Here is a 19,215-nt window from a genome sequence, read left to right as displayed (position 1 = left end):
AAAAAATGGATAAAATAGTGATTTTGTCATACTATGGGATGCTTCATACAGGAAAGGGAATAATGAAAGGGGCTACATTTATCAATATTGGTAAGTCTCAAAACCAATGATGAATGAAAAAAATAGAAGTAGAGTAATAATACTGTCTGATGTCATTTATGTAATATTTTAATATGCAAAGCAGTATTATATGTATTTATGCATGTATTTTTCATGGATCCCTGGAAACATTCATGGGAACAGTTGGCGACAGATTCACGATACTGCTTCCCTCTGGAGAGAGAGAGGAGGCAATGGGATTAGCTGGAGAACAGGAGGTGCTTCGTTTGTATCTGTTATGTTTCATCTTTTAAAAAGATAACATTTTCACAAAAATTTGACAAAAGGATAAGATTTGACCATAGGGGGATGTTCATTATATTACCTTCTAGACCTTTTCTATATGTTTGAAATAGTCCACTTTATGCACATATTTTAAATAGATATCAACATGTAGAGAGGTGATCATTTACATTTCGATCCTTCTGTAATTTCCTCAAAACTGCTACATTGTTCTGAAATATTCTGAGAAAGTATTATAAGTTTCCCCCAACTGTAATTGTGTAAGTTTAGTTTCCACGCATAGTTGTTGCTGTATATATTTCAGTGCAGTGGGGTTTGGTGTGTTCATGACATTTTTATCTTCTTGATGTTATTATAATCTCTACCTTCCCACTTCTCTTTCTCTCTTTTACACACACACACACACACACTAGCCCTGTTTCATTGAATATTGTCTGGAATTCTACTTCATCTCATAGTAATATATCTATTCCCATTTTGTTTATTTGCCTCTTGTAAATCATTGCCTACATGTTTATATCAGACTGATATTTAATTTCTGTGTCATTTTATAGATATGTCTCTTGTAGACAAAATTTAGCTGAATTGTACTTTTTTACCCAGTTTGAGAAACTCTGTCTTTAACTTTAATAATTAATATAACCCATTCATATTTATTGTGCCATTGGTTCTTATGACCACTTGTCCCAGTCATCAAGTGGTTGGTTGGTTGGTTGGTTGGTTAATCAAGCTTTGTTATTGCTTTCGTTTCTTTTCCTGATTTGTTCTAGAGTGATCATTTTGATTGGTCCTTTTAGTTTCTTAAGTAGTTTGGAAAGGGAGCATCCTTATCATCTCTAATTATCATTCACCTATAATATTTTATGGAAAGATTTCATTATATTTACCTTGTTAATATCAGTAATTGAATAATAAATATGACCTTCCCAACCCTACCCATAAAGGAAGAGACTTTTAGCATACCATTTTACTCTGTTCTCCATTTTACCATTTCATCCATACACATTTGCCAAGATTTTGGAAATAATCTGGAATCTCATCAGATTTTTGAATCCTTGCTTGACACCTATATTAAACTTCACAACTATTTAGACTGTGTGTGTGTGTGTGTTTTCTATGTTTGGCTAGAGTACATCTTTGAATAATATTAACAGTGTGTGGGCAGTACTTTCTGAGTCCTTGCGTATCTGAAATGTCTTTTCCCCTCTCATACATGAACAATAGTTGGCCTGATTCTCTTTTTCCTTATAGATAAGCCTCCTCCCTCCCCTTGGGATCATTCGGTATCTTTTTCTTTTTATCTTTGGAGTTCAGAAACATCCTCAGGATTTAAAAAAAAAAAATTCTCTGTATATTTCATAAAATTATACAAGTAATACATGAATATGTTCTTTGGAATTCAAAAATATCACCAAGAATTTTTTAAAGAATATTTTTAAAGTTATACAAGTAATACATGAATATGTTCTCTCAGCTCCAAATTCAAACAATACAAAAAAAAAAAATTGAAGTTCCTCTGATGACCCTCAGTTCCAGATCCGCTCCCTGAAGTAACCTCTGACAGAAGTCTGGCAAGAACTTCCAGGCTTTGTTTCTGGGTATTTGCATGCATATGAATCACCACTAAAATTTTTGTCTTGTTTTGTATTTTTTTCCATTAAAATATAAAAATATACTCATTTATCTACAAATAGATTATCACACTTAGCAGTTTGCCTAATAAAGATTTCCTCCCTCCTTTCCTTCCTTTTTCCTGTTGCGTTCTCTCCCATAGTGATAGATTTAGATTTAGGTTGTTTCTGATTATTTGCTATTAGCAGTAACAGTGCTGTGAGGAATCCTTATAAAGCCCTTTTTGTGCAAGTGTGAGAATTTCTCAAGGGCCCATTCCAGAAAGTGAGTTTGCTGTGTAAAAGGCAATACACATTTAAATTGCTTATAGCTATTGCCAAATTTCTCTTCAGAAAGGCTATATTTCACCACACCTTTGTAACACTGATATTCATCTCTTTTGTGTTTTTTGTCAGTTTGAAGAGAGAAGGGCTGCATCTCATTATGGTTTTAATTTTTATTTCCCTGAGCACCAAAAAGATTTCACTTCTTTTCCTATATTTATTGGCCATTTACATTTTCTCTTCTATGAATTAGCTGTTAATATCCATTGTCCATTTTTCCCTTGGCTGTATTTTCCTAATTAATTTGTAAGCTTTTCTTACATATTTCGGATATTAATCCTTTGAATTATATATATTGCACATCTTTTCTCTCAGTTGTTTTTCCTTTACTCTCTGGTGTCTTTGTTGTAGAAGTTTTAAATATTGATTTTTAAAATTTAATGATCTTTCCTGGATTGATTTTTGAGTCTTTTCCCCACTTCTCACCTTTATCTCCTTTATTAAAATGACTGGATTTGTGAGAGTTGTGTCTGGGAATCAGTTCTTGGTTGTATTTAGCAATTCTTCTGTTTTCATTTTCTAATTAACTCATTTCTGCTCTTTGTTTTTTATACTATCCTTTTTCCCTCTTTTCTTTGATTTGGTTGTGGTTGGTTTTTTTTTCTTTTTCTTTTTTTTAACTTTTTGCCTTGAATTTATTCTTAATTTATTTATTCTCATTCTTTCCTTCTAATGAAACTGTTTAGGGCTCTAAATTTGCTTCTGAGTATGTTGAATACTTGGCTATGTCTAATATGTTTTCATATACAGTGATCTATGTTTTTGATTTCTAAATAAGTTTGAAATTATAGTTTGAATCCTCTTTGATCAATTAGATAATCAGAAGAATGCATTTTAAATTCCAAGTGGTTGGGTTTTAAAAATATATATTATTTTATTATTATTTTCTAGTTTATTTTATTATTATTTTCTACTTTATCTTATTATTATTTTCTAATTTATCTTATTGTCAGAGAGTGACCTCTACAGTTTTGCCATTTGAGATTTATTATGGTTTTCTTTATAATATAGTATATGATTATATCAGTTAGGAGTAGAACCATTTGCATATAACAGAAAGTTCAAAATAACAGTAGCTTAAACAAAAAAATTTATTTCTCTCTCATTTCAAAGAAGTTTGAAGGTAGGCAGAGCCCCACAGTGTCATCAGGAACCCAGACTTCCATTTTTCTGCACCATTCTCAGAGCTGGCTTCTATTGTCAGTAACCTCATAGCCCAGGATAGCTACTGAAGTTCCAGTCATCACATCCACATTCCAGAGAGGAGAAAGAAGGGAAAAGTAAAAGGATGTATCTCCTATCTGAGTCAGTTCCCTTTAAGTAGACTTCTTCAAAGTCTCAAGCAACAGTTCTGTATATATTTCATGTAGAATTTAGCTGAATATATAGCCAACCCCCAATTATAGGGATTCTTTTAGTGAAAAAGGAGAGAAGAATAGCTATAGGTAGGAAATAAGAATCTGTCATAATATTTTTTCATAAATATTCCATCAATCCTTTAAAAAAAAAAGATATATCATTTGGCAGTATCATCTCTTCTAAACTAGAGAAGTTGAGTTTGGGGCTGATTCCTTATAAGAGGCCAACTGGACCCTTTCAGAAGTAATGACTTGCCGTCGCTGGGATAAGCTAGCCAGCGCAAGGGATGCCAGCACTGTCTCTAGTTCACAGGCGTTACTGAGGACACCACGTAGTTTCTACACTCTCCTCTTCCTATCTAAGGCAAGTCGATAAATTTGGGTCACTATGGCCTTGTAGGCATCATGGGAACTTGTGTGCTGATCCGCTCCGATGTCATTCAGGGGTTCACTGCTGAAGCAGGCGCTGTGAATGTCTCATCAGGCCCAGTCCTCTCCCAGCCTGGAGCAAACATCCCTCTGCGAATGGATGTGCAGGGTGTGAGAATAGGAAGCCCTGTCCCTGAGGTCCTGTATGAACACTGGATTGAGATGAGTGGGCAGCATGACCTGGGGTGGCCTCAGTGGCACCCAGAGCCAAGATGACAGTGCTCACCTAGCCCCACTTCCATATCCCGGGATTTAGAACAGCTGGGCCAGGGGCCAGACCCCAAGAGGAGTTACTGGTTGTGGAGAATCTGTAGTCTTCCCTCTGGGCACTGTGACATGGATAAGCAATGTGAGGACTCATTGGTCCCTCTCCCTCCCGGGGCCACTGCCTCACATAGTGTGGGAGGAGCACTGGCTGTCCCGGCCCTTCTGCCTGAGGCCCGGCTCCCACCAGCCACGTCGGCTGCCCTAAGGCCTTCCTGTCACCTGGTAGCACTGAACATCCCGGCAAATGCCTGGTCTGAAGGCGAGTGAAGGTTCCAGTCCGTGCCTTAGGGAAACCCCTGGTGTGATAGAATGGGTAAGAAATGTGCACATGCAGCAACCACTAAAATGCTCACCAAAATAGAAATGGAGTGCCAGCGAATGTGCTAGGAACTGGGTCCCTGAGCGATAAAGGGAAGGGCTAAGTAAGGCTGGCAGGTGCTTTGACTAAGACGCTTCCGGAAGCAACATCCGGCTGCCTCCTGCCCAGGTGAACATCCCTGGCTTGACCCCCGACGCTGTTCCCGCCTTGCCTGGGAGTAGCCCTGCCCCCGTCCTGCTCACTCCCAGAGCTCGGGAGAGACGAGCTGGTTTTCTCCCAGAGGCTGGTGCCAGTTTAGTCAGCAGATTTCACAGATCTACTGGCACCCGTGTAGTGTCTTATTTTAAGCTTAACATTTGAAGATGGAAACTTTTCCCCCTTTGATGTGTGGCAAAGAGATCCCAATTTATACATAAGCATGGCGGCTAAGCCAGTGCACCAAGGCTGCTCCCGAGGCGGGTGCAGTTCGTGGCTCCCCCTTTGCAGGTACCTTCCCCAGAAGAACCTCACCAACTGTGGTCAGCTCTTTTAACTGGCATCTCTATTCCCATGTTTCCACTGAGAAGTGTGCTGCCCTGTGCTTTCTGCGCACGTGTGGCTGGGGAGAGGCAGGGCCAGTGTACCGGCCCCCATCCTGCATTTCCCCAACTGCCAGCCTGTACCCTGTACCCTGAGCTACCATAATGTCTCAGGTGCCAGGAACTGAGTTTCCCTTGTGGGCCTTAGTTTCTCCCGGGTGCCCAGGTGGCATCCGTGCCTCCCTTGTCAGCCCTGAGCTCCCTGCCACCCCTGTCCCCCATCCCCTCCCCTGTCATTCTGGAACTCTCAGAAGTCAAGGCCCCCATCCCCCATATCCAGCTGGGAGACTGAGGAGGGCAGACAGGGAGCATCCTGGCAGTCAGGTTATGTCCAAACCAGATGTCCAAGACATTCAGAGCTTGGACTTTACTCTGAACCTTCTCACTTTAACACTGCAGATGATCGTGTGGCCTTAGAAACCCCGTTGCTCACAAGGTGCTGGTTTTAAGTCACTTTGTCTCTGGGGAGAAGAGGGGTTGACCACAGAGGGTTCACTTCATGTGAGGATTTGGCTGTGTCCCGGGTCCTTTCTGGTATCTCCCAACTCTTCTCACCCTACACTCTGCTTTTTCACATATTTCAATCCCAAGCCCAAAGTTCTTCCTGGCCATTTTAATCGGACACCAGTCATTGTGGCCTAATTTATACCATCCAAGAGGTGCTGCTCAATTAAGCTGGAACTGACCAGTCAGGGACAAACATTCATTGGATAAAAAGTATTTTCTTTAGCTGGCAGAGATCCTTTGAACAGCAGCTCCCCTAATGCACCGAAGTGTTCCTTTTCAGATCACTAGCTGCAGAAATCAGGAAGATGGAGACAAAGTAGAAGGAAAAAGCAATTTGTTGAGTACTAGGGCCTGTGGCAGGTCTTTTGAAAATGAAGAGGAACGTTTTAGATTTGAGTGAGTCGGTGTGGAGGGAGGGTACGATGCCAAAGGACTGTTGCTTTACCGCTGGGGACTCCCAGGTACGTACGAAGTGAGTGTCATATGGTTTCACTCCTCTGAAGCTTCTGGAAGCTCTCAAGGAAGACAGACTTTAAACAGATACTTACTACTGAGATGAATACTGCAAAGAAGGCAGGCAGGGTGCTGGGGGATGTATAACGGGAGGCCTGACATCATGGGGGGTCAGGGAAGGCTTCCTGGAGGAAGTGACAACTAAGTTGAAACTGGGAGGATGAGGAGGGATTAGTCAAGTGGAGATGGGATGGAGGGTGGAGGAAACAGTTTTTTCCGCAATTACTTTGCCAAGCAAGATCATTTTGTACCTTGTCATCTGCCCCTGACTTAAGTTTCACCACCCAGTTGTTTTGACACACAACCTGTTTCCCCTCTGGATTTTCTGTGCTTTTAAAAAGTTTCCTTTCTCCTATTAGTTGAGCCACTTTTGCATGGGTGGCAGCCAAGGGACTCAGGGGTTGCTCAGTTCTCTCTGAGTCCCAGGATCACAGTACACTCCTCTGTCCTTGTCTTCAGCTGTTCATGTCTCACTTCTGGCTAAGCAGATTAAGATATGTGGTGGTGCCTCTCTCTCAGACTGAGGCCTCATCTCTCTGCAGAGGTTAGAGCACTCTGAAGGAGGAGGCTTGAAGTGACAATGTGATTTTTTCTTGTAAGCCAGTTGCCATATGGGTAGGATTGGCCCCATTCCTTATTCTGTCCAGATACGAGGCTCAAGCACAAACTTCCCTTCTTCCTGGACCAGCAGGGGTGGCCCCAGAGTTGGGCTAATGGTTACCAGGAGGAGTGGGTTGACAGGCTGCTAGGCTGCTCAGGAACCAACACCACTAGCAAAGATATAATTCAAGGTACATTGAATGGAACAGAATTTTGCCCAGGAAGGACAGAATATTCATTCTTCATATAATCCTTGTATCAATCAGCTATTGCAAGAATAGTGCTGTGTAACAAACATCCACAAAATTTCATTGCAGCCACAAGCACTTATTCTTAGGGATCTGTAGTTACCTGAGGTTTGGCTGGTCTAGACTGGGCTTGACTGAAGCAGTTCTTCAGGTCTGGGGTCAACTGGGAGTCAGCTCGCCAAGGCTGGACTCTGCTTCTCATGTCTTATCGCCCTTGGACCAGGACACTAGTCAGTGCATGTCTCCTCTTGGCAATGTTAGAAGCACAGAGGGCCAGTAGAGACACCTGAACCCTCCGAGGCCTGGGCTCAGAACTGGCACACTGCCACTTCCTCCCATATGACTTTGGCCAAAGCAGGTCATGTGGCCAAGGAACAGCAAGAGCGTGGGAACACATTCCTCCCCTGGCAAGGGTGTGGGTGTAGGGAGGAGTGAATAATCGGGACCCAAAACTCAATCTGCCCCTCTCTCCAAAGGCCAACACCCCCATGTGATTGGACTTAAATAAAAGGAATAAGGAAGAGATGGGCAGTGGTGGTCATTGCCACAATCCCTGGCCAAGAATTTAATGTTCTTCATAATAAATTAGCGATATTCTTCTAGTGAGTGGTGTGGGCCCAGCTTTGTGCTGAGTGCTTTGGGGCGCATCAGAAAGAAAAGCCCTGAATTCTGCCAGCAGGAGTGCACCATCCTTTGAGGGATAAGCCTTGGGTTCAAAGACAAGTTGGGGACTAAATGATGCTCAGCTGTGTAATGTGGAGTTCAGAGATAGAAGGAGAGGAATGTTACTAACACCTAGTGAGCACTTGCTGTGTGCAAGACACTGTGCCAAATTCTTTCTGTCCTTTACTTCCTTTCGTGGTCATCCGGAGAGGTACCAGGATCGCCCCCATTTAACAGATTAAAAAGCTGAGGCACAAAGAGCTCAAGTAACTTGTGCATGGTCAGACGGCGGGTAAATACCAGAAGCAGGATTTAAGTCCAGCTCCTCCTGCAACCAAGGCTGAGTGTTGATCACCAGGGCCTGTGGCCGGCCACCCGAGGGGAAGGGGAAGCAAAGGTAGACAGCTGTGTGGAGAGGACAGCTGTCAGGGGCTGGGAGCTGTGGAGGGGACCCCAGTCATGTTATGAACCAAAAATGGGAGCAAAGATAGGATGTGCGATTTGGCCGAGGTCCTGCAGCAAGATAGGGTGCAGGCTGGGCTGGAAATTCTGGCTGTTGGCTCTCCTTCCATGTTCCCTGGTCCCAGCCGCATTCTGGGCGCTCTCCACCCGCTGCGCGGCCACGCCTGCAGCGTCTCCCTCTTGGAAGAGGTGCAATCCACTGGCATTGGAGCTGGTGGACTGGCTCCCTCTCTCTGCTCATCTCTTTCCTCCTTTCCCCTGCCATGTTCTGGAAAGGGCAGCGTGAGGGAATGTGGGCAGGTTGCACCAGAGATATACATCTGAGAACTGAAGGAACATTTATTTTTAATTTAGACTTAAAAAGAAAAAAAGGAAGTTATAAAATATCTGCTCTTGCTCCTGGGATTGTGCAGATGGTGCTGCGTGTTGCCTAATACGGAAGGGGGCTGGCACCCGTGTGCTTGTGGCCCCACCAGCCTGACTGTAAGACCTGCAAGGCGCGATCCCTGCTCCTTGTGCTTGGGCCTCAAATGGCTCCCTTGGGCCCCGCCTGATGTTCGTCTGCCTTCTCACCTCACCCTCCCTGGACTCCTGGCTGCGGATTTCCCGAAACTCTTCCTTCATGGAGGCCAGTCTCTCAGCTGTTCCCCCTCCCAAGAGCGCGCACGTGCGTGTACACACACACACACACACACACACACACACACACACACACACCCCCCTCAGCTCCACCCTACTGCCTCCCTTGGCAGATAGCCAGAGCACCCTGACCTCTCCCTTTCTGAACTCCTGTTTGGATGTTAGAATTGATCAGTTTTACACACATCTGAGTACCTGCTTAAGCCGTCTTGTCATTTTCACGCCCGGGTGTTATAAAGGACGTTCTCAGACATTTTCCTGTTTGGTCTTTGTGTTCATTGCCGTTGGGTGCTGTGTATTCCTCTCCTCTGGTGATCTCCACTGGGAGCGGTGTGCAACTTGGTGCACAGAAGATGCTCGAAAATGGGCATGGAATGTGGCTTTTCCCTTGTCCTCAGGGGGATGAGCTAGAGAAGAAACCCCTAAAATCAGAGTTGGGGACCACAAGCCAGGAATCAGGAGACCTGACTCTTTCTCTAGTTCGCTTTGAAGCCTCGGGCAGATCACTGAATTTCTCAAAGCCTCAGTTGCCCCATTTACAAAATATAGAAAGTAATCTCTATTTTATCTGAGCCCCAGAGTTATGATAAGAATCATGGTGACATAAGGAGAAATGCTTAGCAAAATCAATCAACTGATCGGTCTCTTTAAGAAAGCGTTAAGGAGTCCAAGGTGCCCAGTGCGGATATCATGCCTCTGTTAGGGCACGAATTTGGGACAGAGGCTGGTCATGTTGGCCAACAAGGTGAAAAGATCACTGGTTACACTGTGTGAGTGTGTGTGTGTGTTACGTAGCCTGGGTACTAGTTTGGTTTAGTTTAGGGCAGTGGTTTGTTCTGGACAAGACTCGATAGCCCATAAAAAATGCATGCCACAAATAAAAACGAGTGAAGGTAAAAATGAGACAGAAGGAAGTTTAGGGAAGGAAAGATAAAATGAAGCCAGGAGTGACATTTAAACACAAAGCACGTGCAGCGAGGTCTCTATACTTGGCAGATGTGGGCCATGGGGATGTGGCCGGAGCTCCCTGACAGTCAGTGCAAAGAGAAACATAGTTAAATGCCCAGTGTCTGCAGGACAGATGCAACCCAGATGTTCAGAAGCATACATTTCTGATCTGGAGACCAGAAAAATTTCCCCCAAGAGAATTCATAGAGGGGACCTTGTGACATAATGAGCAGCAAGTGTCCTGGACATCAGTTACACACAGTGAGTCCCATGAGCTGCATCTCATGACATTCCTGGTGGCCCAAGCACAGTTTTGGGGTGCAGTGGGGGAAGTGGGGAGAAGACAATGTCGTTCATAACACACTGGTGTTATATAAACCAGCAGATTATAGGGAGTGATGGGCTGTGTTCCCAAGAGTGGAAAACAGCTTTTATCTCCTGGGCTTTGGGAGGCAGTCAGACATGCGCACGTGTATACATACATCCGCGTGTGCTCACATGCGCACGCGCACACACACACTCACTGGCTCACAGTGTTCCCTGCTTCACTGCTCCTTAAGCTCAGCTTCTTCTCTATGATCTGGCTCCTTCCTGACGGGGGTGCTAGGAAGGGGCCCTGGGTCCCCTGGGATTACTTCTTGCTGGGCTGGTGGGGGGCAGTCCCTTTACATACAATGAGACTATCTGTATTGATTTCGCATCTACTACTTGGAACCTAAGAATAGAATTTAAACTGAGATAGCACCTCCAAAGTCAGCCCTTCACTCTATAGTAAGAAAGCTAGAACCCCAAAGGTAGGCTGTCTTCTGCTGGACAGGGACCGAGCTGAGGCTGAGGCCCACGGTCTCCTGATTCCCACTCCAGCACCCTAAGCTGTCATTGCAAAGGACAATCGAATTGGGATCTTATTTGGGGGAGAAAAATATCATAAGATAATTCCTCACTGGCGCTATGGAATGGCTTTCCGTTGTGTAATTTTATTCAAACTGATATGGGCCAATAAATATAACTGTGTGTGCGTGTTCGCTGTTTTAAAACATTTTAATGTTTAAAACATGATTTACTAATGCTGCTAAGGATGTCTAGAATTTGATCTACTGCATAGAATTGAATGTTTATACTTGCTCCTTGCAGAAATTCTTGCCAAAGAGCCATTTTATCTACAGGAATAATAAATAAGTCAATATGTAGATGGTTGTGCACATTTTTTTTCCATATGCAGTGATAGTTGGGAGATGTTATTTTGCACACAAGCACTTCAGAGGTAAACTTGGGAGGTTCACGTGGGTCCCTGAAGTCCAAGACTTGGCCAGTGTTGAGATCAGGCAATTTGTCTTGACTTCAACCAGAAAAGCAAAGTCACTGAGTGTAGGTCTTAGGTGATAATTGGGCGTTACGAATAATAGATTCTCACCTGTACAACCAGACTTGGCCATATGTGTGCATTTGTTCATTCATTCACTCATTCAACAAATACTCATTAGACATCTATGTTTAATTCAATAGCATAAACATAGTGTCAGTTTTGCTTTGTGGGGGCCCAGAGATAACATATAAATTTCCCTAACCTGTCTTTGTAAAGTACTTCAGGCCTTTGAACTGATTTTTATTTAATTCTCACAAAATTCCTATTGGCTGGATAAGATGTGAAGAAGCTGGATTAATTGGGTGGAAGTGAAGGTGTTCCTTTTGTTTGCTGATTTTTTTTTTATTGTTTCCCCACCCACCAATGATGAAAAGACGCATGTCCACGATTAAAAAGAACACAGAAATATTTAGGAAGAATATGAGAAAGTATCGTGTTACCTGACCTCCAGGGACACCTACGTGCTGTGTTACAATTTTTTTCACGCCTGGAGATACGATTATGTATGTGTGTTTGCATATATGGATAGGTCATATGTATGGATGTGCATCATATATCAAATATATGGTGAGTTTTTTTCTTTGCAAAAATGGGCTGGTGCTGTAATACAGTTCTGCAGCTGGGTTTTTTGGCATGTAGCATCTCACTGTGGGCAGCGGTTTGCATGTACACACCGTCCACGTCCGTGGTACGGATCCAGCTCACTTTTGCTCACGGCTGTGTCGTTTTTCTTTGCAAATTGTAGGGCGTTCCTTTTGCCTTCTTCAGCCGTTTCCTTCTCTTCATAGGTGGTCGGCCTGCTCGTGCCCCACCAGAAACTGGCGTCCCCTGTCTTCTGGCTGGTAACCGTTTCCCTGCAAACAGAGGGCTCCCAACAGATGCTGATTAGAACCCCCTGTCCCAGTGTCTCCTCTCCATCCAGGCCCCCCAGAGAAAGTCACCCCTCTTCCCACTCCTCCCCTACCCAGGAGCCACTGGGAGAAACCCCAGGACTTGGGGCCCCGCTGATCAGGTCCCAGCAGCTCAAGCCTTGGGGCACTATGTGTCCTCTAACCTTCGCATGGAGGTGATGAGAGCTGGCTGGTGCCCTCACCTGGATGCTTGTCCGATGGCTGGTGACCTCGAGGCCCACTGCCTCATCGTGACATCAGCCTCCCCCGTATCTGTGGGGCAGGTTAATGCATCTTCAACCCCAAGGGAGTGAGATGGGTGGAAAAGCATCGCAGACCCTGGTCTCTGCCCTTGGAGACAGTCCGGGTTGCAGCTCTCTGAAAACAGCTGAAGCTCCGTGTGTGTCTGTGTAGAGAAAGAGAGGCAGGAAGGAAAACCTGTCTGTCTTCAGGATGAATTATCAGAGTCTTCCCTGAAAAAATCTCCTAACAGTGTCGGTGTTTGGGCACTGCTGGTGCTGCCAGACTCTGGGCTGGGGTATTTTTGAAAGATGCTCAGGGCTGTCAGCCATTCCAGGAGCCTAAGTGTCCACCTTCTGTCCAGTAAGTAATAAGGATGACATGGCAAAGGCAGCAGGGTCCATTTGGGGCATAATCGCCACAATGCCAGGGGGGTGACCGTCTCTGGATCGAGACGAACTACTGGGCTGGGTGGGACCAGTGTGTTGGTTTGTCAAGGACTGGGGACTTTTGGTGCTAAAACCTGCCCAGTCCTGGCAAACCAGGACGGTGGGTGGGCCATGCTAACTTGTGGATGGATGGAACCACCACTAACTAGAGACCCGTGGCTTTCTGGAGGGGTGTGGCCTCCCAGGCCCAGGCCTGGCTTCCAGGGAGGTGACCACACCTCCCCTGACGACTCCTCCCCCATTGCCTTTCAGTGGCTGAACCAGAGCCACAACGCTCGTGTCGACTACGGCAAACCGCAATGCTACCAAGGTGAGCACCGCAGACCGCTGCCTGTGACGGGCTTCAGGCTGGGGGAAGCCTTCCCCCGACTACAGGGTGCTCAGGGCTGCCTCCTCTGGGAGACACTGACAGGCCTTCAGGAGGGACCCCGCTGGGGAGGGGCTGAAGTGACAGTGGCCCGTAACATGGGAGTGTGGAGGAGGCAGTGAAAAGGTACAGCTCCACTGGCTTCAGAATTCTCCTGGGGCAGCTCTTATACCCGGGTCTAGGGTCAGGACAGTATCAGCCACAGGGGGACTGAATTCCCCTAAAGCTTCCTCCACGCTTGCCTGGAAGCTGCCTTGGTGCCCCAAGACTGCTGGCTGCAAAGAGAAAGGGATGCTCTTGAGGGCGAGGGTCAGAGAGGACCAGCACATCCTTCCCAAAGTCCCCTGCACCCCTGGGACGAGCTCCCAGTGGAGGCCCAGTCACCCTTCTCTTGTCTAGGAGGGGGCTGGGCACAGCTGCCTCTCCCCTCTCTCCATCCTCCCACACTTCCTTCCAAAGGCAGCAAGAGGAGAGGGGGAGTCTAAGTCCCTGGGGGGCTGTCAGTTTGGGGAGGAGAGGGTCTGGGCATTTCTCACGTTGTGGGGAGTGATGCGGGAGTTACGAGCTGGCCTGGGAGGTAGGGACTTCAAGGGCCTGATACGCTGAGGACACCCCCCTCCCCCCATATAAACCTTCAATCCACGCCTGACTCATGAGCATCTCGGCTCGGATGGCTCCCATCCACCTTAAACCAAACATCTCCAGGATTGCTACCATAGCAGAGTTAAAGGCCAATTCCTCAGCTCTTTCTTAATTTTCTGTGTTGCACCTTGGAATCCATTTCCCCATGGAAATGTGGAACAGCTGTCGTCTGTTGGCCTGGAAGCCCAGCTTGGTTGACCTGGCTGGTGAGAGCCACCGTGACACTGCCATTTCCACCTGGAAAGAGCTCTGCGTGCCGAACTTGCAACACTTAGTCTTCCTGAACTGGATCCTCTTGCCCAGCCATAAATGACCCCTTGCTGGTTTCAATCTCCAGCCAGTGGTGTCTACCAACAACCTTTCTAGAACAGGGCAAAGTGCAGTGGGCCCTGCGGCGTCTCCCAGGACATTGCTGCCCAGTTTTCCCGTGTGCGGACTGAGCTGAGGGAGGCCTAGACCCCTCTGGCTCCCAGAGGGGCTAGCTTCTCCCCTTCCCCTCCAGGCTGGCGGGCAGGAAAGCCTCTGGTGGCTAGGGCGTTAGCAAGGGTGAGGTGTGGGAGCTTTGGGCACCCAGGGGGCCTGATATTCTGTCTCTGTCTTCCAGCCTTCGCCTATGTCCAAGTTCATCCAGGGCTACCTGGGAGCTGTCATCAGTGCCGTCTCTATCGGTGTGAGTAACCCCGCACTCCACGTCCCCCATCCTCTCCATCCGGCTGCCCTGCGGTTGCACCACCCAGCATTCTCAGACCAGACCTTGCCTGAGGGTTGGGGCCAGGCAGGGGGCCTGGGAGGCAGAGGTTTCTGTGTGGGAGCCATCACGGAAGGCTTTCTAGGCAGAGAAGAATAGACCCCAGTGACACTTTCACAGAGGGAGAGCACAAGTGGTGCTCTGGGTTTGGGAGAGCAGGCAGGGAGGGGAGGCGGTGCCCATGGGCCGTGGGAAGGGCTGCACTCTCCAGCTGGGGCCTGCACCCTTCTCAAAGGAGCTGGTCTTCACGCTCAGTAAAGCGGCTGATGCAGGAGCGGAGGGGCTCGGGATCCATCCGCAAGGTTGGTCCGGATGTCAGCTCCTCTTTGCTCTTGGCCTGAGTTGCCCGGGTCCCCTCTTCGTGGCCTTGGTCATGTGGTCACATGTCCAAACCCTCCTGGCGTCCTGTGAATTCCTCAACACAAGGGCAGTAGGCTCATTCCGAATCCCACGGGGCTTCGAGGATATAGCAGATACTACGTAGGGGAGGTCTGTAGATTGTATGAGCATAAGGTTGTGTCCCGGATGAGGGCAGAGGGCAGGTGACCCAGCGAGGGGCCTGGGCCAGAGCCAGGGCAGAAGCCCAAGCTCCCAGGACCTTGGTGTGTTCATGTCACCCCCGAGCCCACCTCCGCCTCCATCCGGTACTCTCCGGATCCCAGTGGCATGTCTCCTATAGCCCACTTTGGAGGGCAAAGGTCACTGCACAACTTTGTTATTTTATTCATCACACCATAAACACAGGTAACTGGTAAGAAAAAATAATTCGGAAATGCAACATTTAAAAACATTCGCATATAACCAAAAATTTCACGTATAATAATCTTCTGGTAAAACCTACTTTTCTCACCTTTCCCACGTCCTTAAGTAAATGGAATGATTGCGCACACCTACGTACTCACGCATTGTACCTACCGCTCACCATCATGTATTTCACTGTTCTCCTGAAACGGGGCTTTGGGGCTGTTCTGGGATGGCCTCATTTACTCTGCTCTCACGTGGACCAGGTCACCTCCAAAAGGCTGTTAGGGCGGGGGGGCCCATTTGGTGCCCAAGATCACTCTGCTTCCCTGAATCCTGATGTCTTGGCCCAAGCATGAAGCAGACACTGCGGAATCTATTCAGATGCTCATCAAGAGTCTGCTGAGGGGAGGGTGCAGCTCAGTGGTAGAGCGCACGCTTAGCAGGCACGGGGTTCTGTGTTCGATCCCCAGTATCTCCATTAAAACAAACCAACCAACCTAAATTTCACCTCCCCCTACCAACGAAAAAAAAAAAAGAATCTGCTAAATAACTTCGCTCTAGTGGTCCTGCAACCCAGCATGCGACTTCATTTGAGGGCCATACAAATTGGGGATCTCTGATTCTGGGGGGTGGCTGACCAAGGTCAGGGGCTCTTGTGAGAGAGGGGAGGACTCTTGTCACCTCCTTCCTGCTCCTGTGACAAGAGGAGCTTATCACTCAGCCTATTTTAGCAGCTTGAAAATCCCATGTTCCTTCTTTGAAATTTAAAGGAAGATGCCGATGAGCCAGGAGGAGGAAGCCCTGGCCCTGGCTGGGATGGGCTCGAGGGGAGGGGTCGCTGTCCCAGTAGGACATCTTCTTCCTGCAGGCCTGCGGCTGCGGGAATGAGGACACAGCTTCTTCCCAGGCTCCGGGCTCTCTGCGTACCCAGTCCTCACTGTCCCACCCAAGGGGCCTCAGTCATTCCATCGCAACCACTTCACAAGGCCAGAGCCAGCCCAGATTGTGGGGTGGGGCGTCTGACGCCCCAGCCACAGTGTTACTGGGGGCTAGGGCCCTCCAGGGCTCTCAGAGCCAAGGTCTTACCCGCAGGGATGGGGGCCTCACACTGGGCTGCCGCGGCCCCCAGCGGGTGTATCTGTGCTGGGGACACCCTCCTCCCTCCTCCCCACCCAGCCGCAGACCCCCTCAAGGTGGTGTTCCCTGACCCGCCAGCCCCAAGTCCTAGAAACTTCTGTCCCTCCTCAGTTACACGCGTGTCCTGTCCTCTCACTGTCACACTGGATTTCAGGTTAGCCAGGGACAGGCCAGTGTCTTCCCCACAGAGGGGGCCTGGGGCTGCGGTCCATAAATACTTGTTAATTAGCTGGCTGGTCGATTGCTGGCCTGGAGGCCTCTCTGCGCTCCATCCCCGAGTGGCGGCGTCGCTCTGCCTGCCGTCTCCACACAGTGAGGGTCTAACTCTGGCAGATGGAGTGGAGTTTCTGACTTGGAAAATTTGCAGCTTTTGCTTGCTTTTCTTTTGTACGTGTAAATCACAAAACCTCCAAAGAAAGAGGCTTTCTTTTCTTTTCTTTTCGCTTGTTCTCTGGGAGCCCAGGCCCCACGGCCTCATTAACTGATCTCTGCTTCAATTAGTGACAAATCCCCCCCTGCCCAGGGGGGGCCTGTTAGGAGGAGATGACCTGCAAACAAGTGTCACGGCCCCAGTGGTTGGCCCGGCTCTGGCATTAATTAAAATGAGCCCCTACAAGCAGGCAGCGTGGATGGGGGCTGACAGGCCAAGGGCAGATCCCAGGGATTGAGGACCAGCTGTGGGGGAGGCCAGGTCCGGGGGGTCCAGCCTTCTCTCCGGGAGAGCCCTTTTCCCCTCACAGAAGAGCCCCTGACCCTGGCCAGCAGCCCCGAGAGTCAGGGGTGCCCAGCGCGCATGCCCCCTAACTGCATCTCCTGCTGGTGGCAGGGCCACTGGCGGGGGCTTAGCAGCCTTTTGGTGAACCCTCTAAATAGATTTGGCAATGTCTGGCTTCATGCTCGGGAATAAAAAAGAAATTTCGTCTTAAGTTATTTTTGAAAACTAGCAGTTTGTGTCTTTTAACAAAGGAAGCTCTGTCAGTGCTCACTGTGCTTGAGTTCGGGTGTCTGTGCTGAGCACGTCTGTGATCACCCCCCACGAGCCCTGGCTACTGGAGGGGGACCCATCACTCCCTTCGGGGGGACGTGTGTGCCAGGCACTTTGCAGGTGCTGGGGGCCCCAACAACTGTGTGTCCCCCAAGATGCCGAGACGGAAGCTGATGGCACTCTGTGGTATAACCATAATTAAGATGAAGGTAACTCTTGGGCGTGCTGGGACCAGGGGCAGGGCCCCCTCACTCACACAGGGCTGCCTCCTGTAAGGCAGACTGGAGAGAGGCAAAGGCAGGCTTGGGTGTTCCAGAAAGAGGGTACAGCACACAAAGAGGCACGTAGGAGGGGAGCATGACAGACTCCGGAAGCCGTCAGAAAATGGGTGTGGCTGCCATGTAGGGAGTGATGGTGATGAGGTGACGATGAAGCGGGGTGGGGATGGGGTCGTGAGTGCCTTGCTCAGGAGTTGGGAGAGTCATGCCAGGGACCCCTGCCTGGGCTCAGGGACCCAGGGCATTGCAGGGGGTGCAGGCAGAGGGGGGCTGGGGCAGAGGTCGTGGGGGGTTGGCAGGCCCAGAAGATGGATCAACTCGTGGACACGAGGTCCTGGATGAGAGGGGGCTGGAGAGGAAGGCTCAGGGCTAATGTCCCACGTGGACAGTCAGGCGCTGGATGGTGGAGCCAGAGTGTGGGGGTCGCTTCCTGCCTGGTCCTCAGATCTTCACCTTTAGCTGGTCCCAGCTGGCCCACGACTTTCCCTGCTGGAGAAGCACTGACCTCTTTTCCTAAAGGGCCTGGGCCCTGGAGGAGCCTTTCTGTGTAGGATGCCTTGATTATCTGTTAACCTAGACAGTGGGATGCAAGGAGGTATCCCAGGGGACCCTGGGCTGAACCCCTCCCCATCGCAGCTCCCGTTGCTTCCTGGAGCTCCAGGTCCCCATGATGGTCAGACTGGCAAATAATCATAATGGCGAACCCTTATGGGGGGTCCACAATGTGCCAGACACTGTTCAGGTGTCCATCTCCTAAAATACACCCTGAGCTAGCCCCTGAACCACAGGAAACACCAAACGAGGACACTGAGGCACAGAGGTGAAGTCGGTGACAGAACTGGGATTCAATACCAGGCTTAACCAGACACTATTCGGCTAACAAAAAGACACTTTTTCTACCTGCTCCCCTGTGCTGTCAGGAGGTGGGAAAAGCCAAGTAGTGCTCTTGGCTTCACGTTGGAGGAGCTGTTACTATGGCTTCTAGTAGACAAGTCCCGCCCCGATACCCTGAGAACAGTGGGGACTGAAAGAAAATTTTTGAGGGGCTCTTTAAGTATAACAAGAGGTTGCACCTCCACCTACCTTCGTACTTGGTTCCCAGGCGTTCTGCAGGACTGCACCTGGCTGGCCTCGTGCTTGCGGGTGTAGCTCAGGTCCGGGGTGCACCTCCGGCTGCCCTCCGTGGTCCGGGGTGCACCTCAGGCCCAGCTATTCTTCTCTGAGCCTGATGGAGGTAGGAGGCCGACAGCCTGAGGATTCAGTCCAGCCCGTGTTCTCACTGCTGTCACTCTGTGCGGCTTCCAGGTTGGAGGGCCTTTGTATGGACCCCATATCAGAATCCGCAGTGTTCTGAGGCCTGCAGATGGTGATGCTGGCAGTGGCAAGTCTGATGGGAATATTGGCCCCACATCTGTTCCGGGGAGGACAAGTTATTGTCCCTTCCTAGAGGGCAAGGGTCTGATGTAATTGGTTTTCTAGTAGGTGGTCGGCAGGTTCCTGTGGAGTGTGGTCCGGGAGTCAGGGTTGGTCACTGTTGCAGC

The 19,215-nt window shown here is 48.6% G+C and overlaps 1 protein-coding gene across 1 annotated transcript in view; it reads left to right on the top strand.

Annotated features, from left to right (window-relative positions):
• The window catches only part of SFXN5 (sideroflexin 5), a 113,972-nt gene that overhangs the window by 48,520 nt on the left and 46,237 nt on the right, over positions 1–19,215 (top strand). The window contains 4 exon segments of the mRNA XM_006176113.3: positions 11,983–12,036; positions 13,026–13,061; positions 13,063–13,083; positions 14,387–14,452. Of these exon segments, the coding sequence (XP_006176175.2) occupies positions 11,983–12,036; positions 13,026–13,061; positions 13,063–13,083; positions 14,387–14,452 (177 nt within the window).

Source organism: Camelus ferus, chromosome 15 (genome assembly GCF_009834535.1).
Source record: "Camelus ferus isolate YT-003-E chromosome 15, BCGSAC_Cfer_1.0, whole genome shotgun sequence".
Lineage (NCBI taxonomy): Eukaryota > Metazoa > Chordata > Mammalia > Artiodactyla > Camelidae > Camelus > Camelus ferus.
This window is presented reverse-complemented; position numbering and strand designations above follow the sequence as displayed.